The sequence below is a fragment of the Apteryx mantelli genome, chromosome 4, assembly GCF_036417845.1.
Source record: "Apteryx mantelli isolate bAptMan1 chromosome 4, bAptMan1.hap1, whole genome shotgun sequence".
Lineage (NCBI taxonomy): Eukaryota > Metazoa > Chordata > Aves > Apterygiformes > Apterygidae > Apteryx > Apteryx mantelli.
Window position 1 is genome coordinate 35,499,126 of NC_089981.1, and position 14,998 is coordinate 35,514,123.

General features: G+C 35.9%; 1 protein-coding gene across 1 annotated transcript in view; it reads right to left on the reverse strand.

Annotated features, from left to right (window-relative positions):
* Nucleotides 1-7,672: 7,672 nt before the first annotated feature.
* The window catches only part of ANO3 (anoctamin 3), a 150,252-nt gene continuing 142,926 nt past the window's right edge, over nucleotides 7,673-14,998 (reverse strand). Inside the window, exons 21-26 of the mRNA XM_067296237.1 lie at nucleotides 13,117-13,262; nucleotides 12,854-13,006; nucleotides 12,030-12,177; nucleotides 10,138-10,218; nucleotides 9,124-9,229; nucleotides 7,673-8,381 (exon numbers count right to left, since the gene is read on the reverse strand). Coding sequence (XP_067152338.1) covers nucleotides 8,199-8,381; nucleotides 9,124-9,229; nucleotides 10,138-10,218; nucleotides 12,030-12,177; nucleotides 12,854-13,006; nucleotides 13,117-13,262 — 817 coding nt within the window. The 3' untranslated portion in view covers nucleotides 7,673-8,198. The remainder of the gene's footprint in view (nucleotides 8,382-9,123; nucleotides 9,230-10,137; nucleotides 10,219-12,029; nucleotides 12,178-12,853; nucleotides 13,007-13,116; nucleotides 13,263-14,998) is intronic.

A 14,998-nucleotide genomic window follows, 5' to 3' on the forward strand; every position in this document is an offset into this window, starting at 1 on the left:
CAGAGCCAAAACATCATGCTAGAAAATTTAAAACAATTCAAGAGTGAAGGTGGTTCAAAACACCAATGTCAAACAGCATAGCTACATGGTGGATGTTATCCTCTCCCTACTGACAGTAGGAGGATAGCTGATTAAGAGACATCTGACTGTGAAACAACCAGTTTCATGGGAACTGTGCTCCAAATAATTTATTTCTTATTTGAGATACTTACTCATCACGGTATTTTTACTGCTTTGAGAATCTTTTGAGCTCTGCATGCTGGAGGAATGCTTAGTTTCCATTTTACCATATTTTTTCATCTATCTTTTTCATATTTTTCCATATTTCCCAAAATCATTTGCCACAAAAGAGAATCTTTCTATTTGTCTATTTCATGTGCAAGAAAGTGAGTTAGGTAGGCTAGAATTGTATTCTCTCAAACTGTCTTTGTGGAAATCTGCTGAAGAATTTCTCTTTTATATTTCTGGCTAGTTTTGTTTCAGCTGAAGCTCTTCATTTGGTCCCAGTGTTTTCTGTATTTGTAAAGCAGTTAAATATTTCACAGAGTTTAGCTTAGTCTCATATGTAGACTTACATATGATAGCTAAAATAGTAAATCAGTAGTGTATTATTCACTCTTGTACCAAGTTTTAAGGATGTGGCCTAGCAAAACTGGAATTTAGAAAAATGACCATTTTGATTAAATATTCATGTCGGTATTGATTAATTATCTGCTTATTTACTTTACATCCCGAACCAAGGATCCTTCCAGAGAGGGAAAATCCTTTGGAAGGACTTGGAAAGAAAAGAAAACTCAGCGAGGCCCATTTGTGCAGTTTTATCCAATTCCGTACCGGGCTGGAGTTTGTTGTTCCCTTCCTTGCAAAAGCAGATGGCACAAGCACACAGATCCTTGAGTTCTCAGAGGACATATTTTGCCATTCTTGAATTCTTGCTGTAATTGTCTTTTCTAGTATTTTCCTTTAAAATGGAGCTCCAGAAGCCTGGAAGAGCTCTGGATCACAAAGGAAGCCCCTGGCTGTAACGGCCACCTGCTGGTTTTCTCAGAGGATGCGACTGAAGTGTTTTCCAGCATCCTGTATTTAGCTGATCACGTTTCTACGCATTAAGTGTTCTGGGGCTAAGAGTTAGCTGGTGCAGCTGAGCTGAAAAAACAAGGTGAAGAAACTAGGAACATGTAAACTCTTAAACAAGAGCTTAAATTTAAGAAATTATTAGTTGTTAGTGAAAGCAGTAGACCATTAGTGACTGAAAATTTGAAAAATGTGTGTGTGTCTTGAGAACACACTAGCTAAGGCTGTATTTAAGGTTTAAACTTTAAACAAGTGCCTGACCCAAGGTTTAACCCTTAAATTACTTCCTATTATGGCTGGAACGCACACAAACACTCCCTTTTTGAGTTTTAGATAACTGCTTAAGGTATATTCAAGTTTATGAGACTTTAACACATGCAAGTTCTATGTGGCTTGATGCTGGAAGATAAAAAGTAACATTCCTTCAGTCATACACACAGTCCTTAGTCTTAAGCACTTAAAAGTGGAGTATGAACATTAGTCAAGTAGATACTGACTGAGATTTGGCACCAAGATATTAGCATACATTTTAAATTAGGTTAAAGTTAGTATGAAGTTTTATTTACACATACAGCTGGGTTAAGAGTAGCACGCATGTCCAAAACCAGTGTATAGTTCTTTTCATAATTTTGAATATTGAAATAATGAAGTTTAAAGTCTCCTTCAAAGATATCCAAGTTTATTACTGAAAAATGCAATATTCAAATGTGTATGATACAATAAGTAGTTGCATTTGTACATGTAAACCTTGATAAAGTAAACAGCATCTCAAAGACAAATTTATGCCAAAAGTGTCTTACAATAGTTAATCAGATCAACATTTTCCTCAGTGAATTCTTTTAATTCTGGGGTACATATCGGGACGTAAAAGTAATCTTAAAACACAAAAGAAAGCGAAAGCTGACAGGCCAGAGGAACTTCTAGCACGTAGCGCATAAAAGTCAATTCTTCCGAAACATTTTGTGGTGATTATTGCAATCTCATTTTAAACATTACTTACAAAGTTTGGATTTATGAATAGAAAAAATAGTTGAAATTTTATTCTAATTCCTTACTTAGAAACCAAGTTGTATTTAAATATTACATAAATTTCAAATATATACACATCTTAAGAAATGTCTTACGATCATGACATTGCAAGTTAGCCAGGACTATCAGAGTAAAAATGACTGAAGTAAGTTATTTAGTTAGATTTTACATGAGATTATTTTCAAACACTTGAAATTTCAGTGACACTAATCTAGTTAAAAATTAGAGTAAACAGTTTGGTAGATTTTTTAATACAAAATTCTCGGACATCTATATAGAACACAAAATAAAAAGGTGATTGAATTTTCCTTCATTTTTAACAGAAAACTCACCATGTTCCCAGTGATTAAAATCTCATTAGCTTTAGACTGCATTGGGTTTGATGCTTATTTCTCGTCTATTAGCATCCTAACCACTGATTCATGGCAATAAGAATGCAAACTACAGAGAATGTGTAATACTGTCGAGGTTATGGCAAAAAGGTCGAACAAGGCAATGGAAATAACACAAGGTAATTTTCAGTGCAGTGAGGAGGGAATATACCATTAACATTTCAAGACTAAATCCCAGTCCTGCATTTAAAATGTTCCTGTATAATATGGAATAGCAAAGTGCTTTCCTGCAGTCCCTTGTTGTGCTGTTAGGTTAACTTTGTGCTCTTGTGGTAACATTGTGCTATCTTGACTATGCCAAAATCATGCCAATACAAATTTCTAGTAAATGTGGTTGCTATGTCAACATTAGAGAAGAATTTTCAACACAAGTCTATTCATACAAATGTAAAAATGAAGTCAATCTTAGGATGGTTCAGAGTCTTTAGGATGATACTAGAGTGTGTGTGCATAAGTGTAGGGAATGAGATAAGTAGTACAAAATTTAGTGCTTGGGAAGGTGACCGAAGGGGCAGCTGTGGCACTGGTGGCCGAATGGCACACGCCGACGCACCTTGGGGCTCCTCACCCCCTCCGCCCCGCACAGGCTGACTTGGAAAAAGCACCAGATCGACTAGTAGTTGTATACTTCCTCTGCTTTGGCTGCCCAGCTGGGGCCATCCACAAAAGAGCCTGTATTCAAAGAGTTTTATTCAGGTTTTAGTCAGGCTCTGGAAATAGGACTGTTGGCGAGAAGGCATCGTTCAATACCGGGGGTAAGTGAGAATGAGCCGGGGGAGAAAAGAGCAAGGAGAAGGAAAGCTGCCACCCACTGTGCCTCAGCTCCAGGCCTCCTTTTGCAGAACCAATACAGAGTCGGGGCCAAAGCCCACCGAGATGAACGGGCAGCCTTTGCTTCCTTCCCCTGCTCCTCATGAGCCTCAAAACGTTGGCTTCTTACATTTCAGCACAGCAAAATGCTTTGCTAGTATGAGATTGAGTACTGAGAGAGAGAGGGATGTTTTAAAGCTGCTAAATGTTCCATCACAGGAATATAGGCTTGCAAGAGACTTTTTAAAAGTGTCACTGCAATCATTTAAGTCAGACAAACTATGCACTGGAGCTAACAAAGCAATTTATTTCATCTTTCTCAGCACAAAAGTCTGGCTACAATGGAATTTTGTTTGAATTCTAGTGTGCTGTAACATCAAATCAACTTTGTTATGAAAGGATGGCTGTATATTTGTTTCAACCTTTACCTCCCAATGATCAACATTAGTATTTTTTCATGAATAGAAAAATTAAAATGCTTTTGGAAGTACTACTATATTTTAAGTGATCATTGATACCATTATTTTTGTGTCTATCCCTTTTCTACTATAAAAAACTTAATAGAAAATGTGATTGTTTGATCTTCCATTAACTTTATTGCCTTCATATTCAGCTATTTGTATAAAATAAGTTTTATTTATATGATCATTGCCCAGTGAATGTAAAAAAATTTAGTCTGTAATAGTTTTAAGGAAAATTATGGAAGTTGAAAGTTAACTATATAAGAACGGCTATATTTTTTCATTTTATGGACAAGGACCATTTTCAGGTAACCAAAAATGATACGATGCTTCTTAATAACTATATACTAATTACCACCAAATGAACTGGCACAATTCAAAAGATTAATTAATCCCACGGTGCAGTATAACCATTCACAGGCAAATGTTACTGAATCCCAAAGCTCCAGAAATTCTCTCTGGCAGCATCAATAATTGGAATTTGCAATGGAACAAGTCACAGCAAGGAACTTCCAAATGCCCCAAACTTGTAGAACTTGCATTAGATTGATTATCTTAGTGACACATTCAGAATAAAATCTCACTGAATTTCTCAGCCTTCCCCAAATCAAAATTCCCTCTAAGGCTATGTTTCCCAAGATATTTTTCATTCTGCAGAACTCTTCATGAAGGAAACCTTACAAAATTTATGGATTTACGCATTAACCTTTATGTAACTTATTTTTATCAACTCCTTCGGACACTTTTCTTTGAGTCTTCAACAGGGCACAATTAAGCCTAAATGATCCTCAGAACAAAATTTAAGACAAGTTGCTGTCAGAAGAGGGCACAGTAAGAAGCAATGTGTCTGTTTTGTAGTAATGAAGACATGTACTTTAAAGAAATAACACTTATGGCCTATTATCACTATGGAAACTTTAGCCTTGTGGTCATCAATATTAACTTCAATGTTAGTCCCAATTTTCTCTATAAATCCTTTAGCAAAAAGGAGTAGGAAAGAAAAAGAAAAAAATGGCCATGATGCAGTGTGCCTTGTTTTCAAGTCTTATCATGCCAGCAGGATGCCCAACCGCTGTGCTGTGGAAGCAGAGGATACCAAATGGGGAGGCTGTACTCCACCTTCAGGCAATCCTGTTAGCACTCTGTCATGACCACTGGGCTCTTCACACATCTCTCCACATGGAGACAGAGGCTCTCAGCTGTAGGAAGGAACAACTCCTTAGGAGGGCTCATGAAGCCGAACTCTTTGGAGCCATTCCACTTGGATGTACTTTTTCCCTTTTCATTCACCAGAATTCAGAGCACACACATTAGGCACAAATTTAGATGAAAAGTAATTGGAAATGAGATGTGTATAACGTATGTGGTTTTTCCACTATTTTTAAAACAGAGTTTTCTTTTGTCTGAATCAAGACACTGAATTTGGTTAGGAATAATTAAGACATTTTGGATTAATCTTTTGTATTTAAAGATATGTACTTGCTCATGCAGTCTCTCTAAGGGCGCATGCATAGAGCAAAGTTGTCACAGATTAGATCAGCAATGATCTAAAGCATTTTTGCACAATTTGTAGCTTTGTCAGATTTCACAAATGCAGCTTGCATGCACAATCTATTCATACTGGTCATTTTTTTGGAAAGACAATACTTAGAATATGAAAAGATCATTCACCATTCATAAAATACATCATTCCTGAGGACAGTGTGTGCCTTATACTTTAGTAAAATAACATGCAGTCAATGCAAACACCACGCGAAATGAAGTCTAGCAAAAAGTTTTCTCAGCTGAAGCAAATGGCTAGATAGTGGCAAAACCTTTAGACGTTACTGATATCCTCCAGAAACAAAAGAACACACACAGTAATTCTCCAAAACTTCTTGTGCTTTCCCAGTGCATAAACTGAACAATGCCAGATCTACATACTTGCCTTTGATATACTTTTATATGCTGAAAATCATTAAGAATATATATATTTATTTAAATCCAAAACCATACTCAAATACAAAAAGGTTTTTTTCGTATGTATTGGTAAAGTCCAATTGGGATTTTGCTAACTTTGTATTGACATGTGCTAATATCCACAGCAGAAAGAAGAAAATATAAAATAATTAATCTGTATTTCCCATTTTTGCCTAATTTTATGCTAAATCTTTATACCTTGGGCCAGCCAAGGCATTTTTTCTAAAGAAAACATTAAAAAGAGAGCTCATCTGTGACCTTATGAAAAACTGAAGTACTACTATTATATGGCATAGAAATGGAACCTGTGACACATAGTTAATGCTGTCAAATGGTGCTTGACATTCTACAGCATGAACAGTGAAGAAATAAATTAAACCAAATAATGTGATTATATAAGCACTGGACCAAATGCTTTAATTATTTCTGAAGAGGAATCCTAAGGAACTGAAAATGCAAAACATAACTGGAAGAGAAAAAACAACCTTTCTAAAATACAGCTGAATTCCACCAGCCCCTTGTCATAGAGCTAATGGGCAATACAGCTGAATAGACCATAGCTTCCAGTTTCTTTCTTCCTTTGTGCAATACTATAGATACTCCTACAGTTACTTTTTCTGGTCACAAAGAACTGGAACTAACCAAGAAATCTCTTGAAAACAGTAAAGTGACTAAAGAACTTAAGGTCTGATGCTAGGCCTCCCCCAGACACAATAGATCTTATTCATTCACTTTAATGGGCTCTTGACTCTTAAAATTAATTTTATATGACATAAAAAAAAATTGATTTTCAAATATATGGAAGTGAATACTGAAATCACACTTTTTGGCTCAATATCTTAAGTAAAACTTCAGGTCTTTTCATATCTGTCATCAGTGATTTCCCTGCAGCTTTACCGCTAAAACTGATGCTAACATTTGCATTTGTTACAGTTATGTGCTTTGTTGCATCTTTGTTTTTTAAATTTTTTCTCATCTAATATAAATAAAAAAAATTTTTAAATTGTACAAGAGAAACAGAATGATTGTAACTTTGTTCCCCCACTCTCTTCTCTGCAAGTGAATCCTGCCCACTTGTTTAAATTAAGTGCTTATCTTTTCCCACATTACGAAATGTTATTAATAGACAACTTCATCACCAAAATGTGACTATAACCACAAGCAACACTGCCTTACGCTGTATGCACATAAAAACTGAAATGCAATTCTTTACGTGTACTTCTACTTTTAGTGATTTTATCCAAAAAGCCCCCCAAAATTGTAAGAAGGCACAAAAATAATAATTAAAAAAAATCTAAAAGTAACCACTGTGTGTGTGTGCATTTACATACAATCTGTATACATATCTGCATGTATCTAATTCCCATGCTTTGACTTATGTAGCCCAATAACAGAAGTGCACATTACTGGAACATCTACTATAACAATAAGAAGAGCATTATTATAAAGTGCTCTGCTTCTCCTTCCCTGAACAAGCAAGTCACAATGTTATAGTGTACATCTGATATATATCTGCATAAGCTTGCATACTCTAAATAGTTATTTGTATATTCAGAATGAAGTCATTTGCACTGTATTAGAATATTTCAAGGTAACACTCTGTGAAGTTATTGAATCATTGCCCAGAGAGACCAGAGAGAACAGTAACACAGTTAGACATCGGCATGCTGCATCAGAGCAGGAAAATGACTGTTCTTTCATTCTGGAGGTGTGAGGAGGTGGCCTTTCTGCATATAAAAGTGAAAAGACAATTCAATAGCCATGTCATTTTCAAATATAGCATGCTCTCTTAGTGCTGCTCTTTTCTCTCTGAATTTAGAATTTTTGGTTTTCAATTAGAAGGATAAATTGATTAAATTGATGTGCAAATCTTAAACTGCATAGTATATATTAAGCAGCCATATACCCCCTTGTTAGGGTAGGACCACATCCACAATCTCGACAAGAGACTAGGACAAACCTGACAAAACAATAAGCCTGAAAGATCATTGATATCAAGTTATGGCCACAAAGGCAACAATTGCTCTTTTCTTCAGAGGCATTACAGATGCAGCTGAGCAATCAGAAGCTGTAGAAATAGTGGATATCACGTGAGTTGTTTTTAGTCATGCCCTTACTGTATAACTTTACAGGTAATATTTTATTTTCATTAAGCTGTTAGTATCTTCATGAATAGCATGAACACTCATTGCCTTTTCTAAATCAGTGTCCAGATTTTTGATCTGTCTGCACATTCTTCAGTGCCAATCTTGTCCGTGGTGCTCACCACCAGCCAGGGACAGACAGATAAGGCTATTCATGTTCTTCATTGGAAGCATCTATTTTCCAGTTCCCAACCAAAGCCTGCAGCTGTACTGCCCATCAAGAACATATATACACTGTGAATCTCACGCACTCGTGCCAGATGCTGACCTCATTTTGTAACTGCACGCTTCAATTTCCGAACAGTGTTTTTGTTGCAGCATGGTATCAGCTAAGGCCATTCATGGTGATACTGTTTCCCGTTCTTCTTCCGCTCTCTCTGCAAGTGCTCCAATTCAGCCTCATACATCATTTCCTGAACTAAGTATTTCTCTCTCCTCATCCTGTCACACAAGTCTTTGGGCATGTCTGGAATCAGGTAGGCAATGAAAGACTTTATTCCAAAAACAAGGTGCTGAAAAGAAGAACAAAAATAATTACTTCAAAGATGCTTAAGCATTCATTTCTAGGACCAAATTTTAGGGCCTAAAAGTCAATGGCAAAACTGGAACTGAGATTTGATTCAGGACTGAAAAGTGATCTGTATATTTGTGTAAGTATACACAGATATACATGCACATAAATATATACATATATACATATACACGAGCAGTCTACCACGGTATCAGAAAAGGGAAAATGCTGAAGTCTTCTAAAAGTAAAGCTAAGGGTATATCTAGTGATCTAAATTAAGATGTGATTGTAAGATATGCCAGTTTCAATAACAATAGCAAGCATTATGTAGAAGCCGTCTTTGTTAAGAGCTTGTAACCAAAACGTAACCAGATCCCTGGAGAGTAGGTAGGCCACATTCTAAATCGTAATAGCTACGCTTAATGTACACATAAGTTTTATTTCTTCTTTTTCAATAAAATGTGAAAGATTTTGTTGGGAACCAACCTGATATATTAGAAGACTGTAGAGAAAACAAGACTTTGGAGGGACTCAAAAATCTTTGCATACTCTCTCAATACAGTTTGAAGCAGATGAGTGACAAAGGTTTTAGTGGGGAGTATTCAATGTTTTATTTTCTCTCTCAAGTTTAATGAACAAGCACCTAATGATATGGATACTTCCTCATTTATGGGCCCATTGCAAAAAAATCAACTTGGATTTTCAATAGGTAAAAAACCCAAATTTTCCTTTCCGTGACTGACCTCAAATACTATAATGAAAGCCAGCCGTGCTGCCAGTACATGCCAGAACTGCAAAGTGAATTCATATGGAGTTGAACTCCATGGTGGGGCTCTGTAATCTCTATACCTGTAAAACAAAGGAAAAATCCCAGTAAGTTAGCCTGTGCTCAGAATCCTGAACATTGTAAAGAACTCACTAGCCTATCCCAGAGCTGGTTAAAAGAAGAGAAAATGAAAAGAAAGCATATTTCAAGAGGAATTAAACAGAAAAGAAGAAAAACAGTCCACAATACACACATTAAATAAAGCAGTTTATAAGAGGGTGGTTTTTTTGCTTCCAGAAAGCCAGAGCTTTTGCTGTTCCACAGGTGACACCTTGAAGCATTAAGTTCAAGTGTGTTGACTCTAAATTGATCCTCCTCTTTGATTATAAGCAGTCGAGATTCTCCAGACAAGGTTTGCCTAAATGTGATGCAACTGTAGAACTTAGCCAGTCCAAGCTAAGTCTCAGCATAGAATTAAATCTGAGACCAGAAGAAATGCACTCATGTGATCTTTATTGCAAACACCATACAGAAGTAAATCCATACTTAATGTTTATGCTGAATTTCTTGTATTCACCTTGCATAACTGCCTGGGATACTTGGGCTGAGTTAGATCCAGAACAAAATGTTAATATACATTCTTTAATTAATAGTTCTCATAATGCTAAAAAAAAAAAAAAAAAAGAAAGAAAGAAATCAGAGTTTTTACCCTCATTTTACAGCTGGGGAAACTTTCAAACAAAATAATTTATAGAGGCCTGAAATATAAGTTTTAGAAGAGGCCAATAAAAAAATAAGAATAGAACACAGATTTCAAATGCCTTAGTATTGCAGCCTTCCATACAACCTTCCCACCTACAACTTCCATTTTGAACAAATTTATACCCCAATGCTTTTACGGGAAGAAATAAAACTACTCTGGGAGTAATTTTGGCGCTGAGACTTTCAATTTAATGTCTATTTTAGAAGAAATGCAAGCATCTAAACATACCGGCAATATCCTGAGTATCCCATCCCAAGCTCACTCAGATCAAATACCGATAAACTGCTGTTGACATATCCTTTTAAGCATCTAAAGGGAAAAGACATAGGATCAAAATTTTCTTCATAAAGTGATCACATAACATAAATCCTGTATGCAAACATATTCTGCTATCACATATCATGAGCATTACTATTTTATTTACTTATCAGGGCAAAAGCATTTCTAAAATTTTAAGCAGAGAAGCAAAGCTTTATTTGAAAGAATCAAATAAAATCTGTTTCAAGGATACACACTATTTTATTCTGAGCACTTTTCATCTTTTGCTTCTTATCTACCAGCAGCTATAAAACAAAATTTCTTGCTTCAAGCAGAGTTCTTCACTGGTGCCTTCTAAAACTACTGAATTTAGAAAGATGGCTAGAGATGCAGACAGAGAACAATTTAACATCCTTGCAGAATCTGCCACCAATCATGCAGCAAATACGAAAAAATGACAGGTTTTATGAGTCGAATGAAAGGAGAATTTTTCACCGACACTAAAACGAACAGTCAATATATACCAAAAAGCTGTCTTACAGGCAACAATCTAGTGATATTAATGAAAGAAATCACACAAATGCATTGAATTATGACTGTAGAAGTGAAATTTTTATCTATTCCTGGCAAACAACAGACACAAAGCCATCTTTTCTTCCTGAAAATCTGTCCCATAATTTAACTAAGTGCCTCTGGAAAGGCAAAGAACATTCAAAAAGAGGTGCATCAGGAATTCTACTATACCTCCTGAACCTTCAGGTTTGCTGTGGTATCTCAAATCACTACTGGAAAAAGTGGGAAGAGAATTATATAGTTCTCTATCAACTAGGCAGTGCACATGAAGCACTAAAATTTTACCGGTATTCTCTCTTTTCATCATTCTTCTTTCCCTTAAATTTTCTCTTCCTGCTCCATCACAAGAAGAGTAAATCTCTATTTTGAATCATTGGAGATGGAGGAATGAGAGAAGGAAGGACAGACCCCTACAGTTTGGTACTACTGGCTTGCTGGACAAGCTTTGATGCTTTGCCTTCACTCTTATCCTTCCTCCTGTGGAATAAAGATGAGTTGCACTTATGAGATGTGCTACAGTAGGTGTAGCACTAGCAAAACGATGCTTCCTCTTCTCAAGGTAACCTTGATTCCCAAATCCAAAACCAAACCAAACCAAAGACACTCCCACACACACACGCCCCCAAATGGGGCACTGGGCTCTGAATGAGAGGGTGCCTATGAATTTTGTAGATACAAAGATTTTTTTAGATCTAAAAGGTCCCAAAGGCAGTGGAAAATGAAAACAGAGCATAGTGGAGCAGTGCAGAGGCTTTAGTAAGTATCTGGAGAGAAGTGCAGGAAACTGGCCTGGTGGTGTGAAGATCGGCAAGATACCTTGATGGAAGCTAAGATGCACTATATAAGAAGCTACACTAAATAGGGTCAAGGCCAATCTTGCGGGAGCTTCGGTACAAGCATTTCTGAAGAGAAACAGATGGAGCAGGTTGAGGATAAATCAGGTTTAGGATACAAGAGGGTTTGGGAGCATTATGTATGTGTGTGGGAGTGTAGGGGGAGAAGAAAGGCCAAAGCTTTTGCAGAAAAGAAGGAAAGCTCATGTAGGAAAAACTTGAAAACTGCTGATTCATATTGCACTTTTATGTAGGCGTTTAGAAGGGGAGTCAAGGTTTTCCACTGATGTAACTGTGGAGCTAACCAGGAAACTCTCCCGAATGGCTGAGCTACTTGCACTTAACATCTGTGAAGTTTTGTACTGATGAAAAAGATAAAATATTGCCGATGAAAGACAATAGCAAAAGCACACTTCCACTGAAATATGAATTATATATAAAAAATATCTTCGTTACTTTTCTTGTCTGTATCCTTGATCTGTGCAGGGGCCATATTTGTATGCATAGACAAAACGCGGAATGTAATCTGAAGTAATGGCGATAACAAAGGCATTGGTGATGACAGCCAGAACTCCAATTCCTTCCAGAATCCCATACCAGATGCCTAGGAACAAGAGAAATGACAAAAAAGTCCATAAGGTTATATTCCCTTTATAGTTTTCCTTTCTTCTCCTGAGACAGAATTATTGAGTCAAAAAAGCAGATCAAGATTAAGCTATGTCTCAGCATTCCTGCCACCACAAGCTCCACCTGAATGGAAGTCTTATAGTAAGGTACACCTTGTTAAGAAGAAATAGCTAAGCAATAAAAGTATAAACAAAATCTTTAATTATAAAGGCCAAATACAAACTTTTGGACTGAGATTTATTTTTATTTCATTTAGTTCAATTTAAAACCAAAAGTGAATTTAGTCCTCACATTTCATGGAATCTCAATTTTGAAATTCTATTGATTTTGGATAGCATTTTAGGTCTTGAGTTCAGCAAATCAGAAGCCTAAAAGAAGAGCCTAAAATAACACTTAAGTATCTGAATGAATGGCTTATTTTTCAAAATTCTTATGTTCCCTTATTAGAAACAGAAAGGAATTTTGAAAAGAAGTCCTCTTAGATAAGCAACCCAGTGTGCTTTTGCTGCTTAATAAGACAGTGATTATTGATATCTGTAGGTTGCATATCAATTGTGTTCTTGAAAGATGAAATATTTCAAGTATTAAGCTGCATCACAGAAGAAAAAACAAAGAGGTGGTACCTGATTGTGATAGTCATTAGGTTCTCTCACCTATATCTGTTGCTCTTGCAGGCATAGGTCTCCGCCACTGAGTGACAAATTTGTATGCATCTAACCTTATTTCTATGATATTGTTAAGCAATGCCAGGAGAGGTGCCAGTGGGAAGGCAGCAACAAAGATAGTGGTAAAGCCAAACTGTAAAACTAGAAAAAAAGTTCTATAGTTAGAAATTGGAAATGTAATAGATCTTTTAAAGTAAAAGTTTCTTCCATTATTTTTTTAAGAACACTGATCTGTTTCTGAATTTGCTCACCCATCTCTAAGTATTCATCCATTAAGCCATGGAGATTCATAGGCTGCAGATTCCAATCTTTTTCCCACTGAGGTAGAGAAATTTTATGTTCCATTAATTGCCCTCCTCTCTTCATTTTGCGTCGTGACCACCAATTCTGTAGTAACCTGTATTAGATAAACACAGCATTATTGACTGTACTTGCTCAGTAATTTACAGTATTTGCTGGTACTGTTGTATACAATATTTAAAATATTGTATAAAACAAAATTTTATGAAGTGATTCCAAAATTTTATGAAGTGGTTCCAGAAGTTCTGATTTTTGCATTATGTGCAAAATATATATATAATTGTGTATTTAATGTAGCATGCTAGACATTGTACCAGTGAGTTTTTCAGAATATGGAAAGTCTCACAGACTACTTTTGTAGGATTTACCTGCGTGCCTAAATTAAAAAAAAAAAAAGGGGAAAGAATCCTGCATCCTGAGTGCATTAAAAAATAAATAAGGCTTTATTTATAGTGGGTGTAATCCTACAAAAGAGAAACCAAATAAGTGGATCTCTCTAAGGACTCTAAGATACTAGAATATATTAATCTATTTTCTTTGAACGAACATAAAGATGCTCTACGAAATATTTTTCTCCTGAAACAGGACACGGCATCTAACAAGGTGTTGCTGAAGCTGCAAATATTTAAGAATATTTATTATGAAGGTGTGCAGAGATGCTTTCACATAGTAGTTACAAATATTAACAAAGTAATAGTTGCACAGATTAAAGTGTTATATGAATGAAAAATATGAACCAGTATTGGCACAGGAGGAGGTTCAAGTCTATCATTTGGTTTCTAGACATTACTAAAAAGGGACTGATGATGGGAAATATTTTTTTATTACTATTTTTATTAACAGGCTGCTATTTCTTCTCAAGCTAGTTTAGTGTTTAACTTTTCATCTGTCTTGTTACTGAAAGGTAAGTTGCAAACAACGGTTTTGTCAAAACAAAACACTGCTTTCTGTAAAGGAACATAACGGACTGAAAAGCACGTTTGAAAATAAATTCCAGACAGAGTTAAGATATTGCTGGGCTGAGAAGACAAGGAAGCCTGATGCTTCAGGGAGCTTTTTTCTTTTCAGAACTTCACATCTCACAGCAATGCAGTGCGCTGCCCATCATCTGCAGGATGATTGCACATTGTGAACATAATTTTCTCTGACTGAGACTTTGATTAAATTAAAATTTGATGAGCAACCTTTTGCTTTTACTGAAAAGATATTCTTCCAGTTTCCAAAAGAACTGTAAGACTCTTAGCCCTATTACTCTCTTCAGTAGCTAAACAGCTCTGTTTATATTATGGAAAGCTAAATCACAATAAACAATGTAAATGGTAACATACCCTGAGAAGCTTTATTTCTGAGCAGCACCTAATGCTTCCCTTGGGAATAAATTTACAGCACCACATTATGTGAGGGTGAGATGGAAAAAGAGAAAACATTCTCCAAATGTGTTCTTTTTGAAATAGTAATTTTGGCAAGACTGGACTATTTATATTCTCTTTATTTTTCTCACAGTATGTAGGGGAAGAGTGTAGACCCAGTTATGTATTTCACAACTGCATTTTTAGGTCTCAGAGCAAGTATTGAACTTGTGTAAACACTAGTAACGAGTCTCCCCCCACCTGCTTAAGGGAAGTTAAAAATATACTTTGAGGAATAAGTTTTGAGTGATAGCACAAGCCATGTAAACCTGAATCTGCTAAAGAATCCCATTTTAAGTGCTTATGAACATGTATTTCCCCACATAGATATTGCAGCTGCACACTAAGTCTTCATCAGTTTAGATAATGAATTTCAATTAAAGGCCATATTCTACCCTCAAACAAACAAAAAATTTTCCTTTTC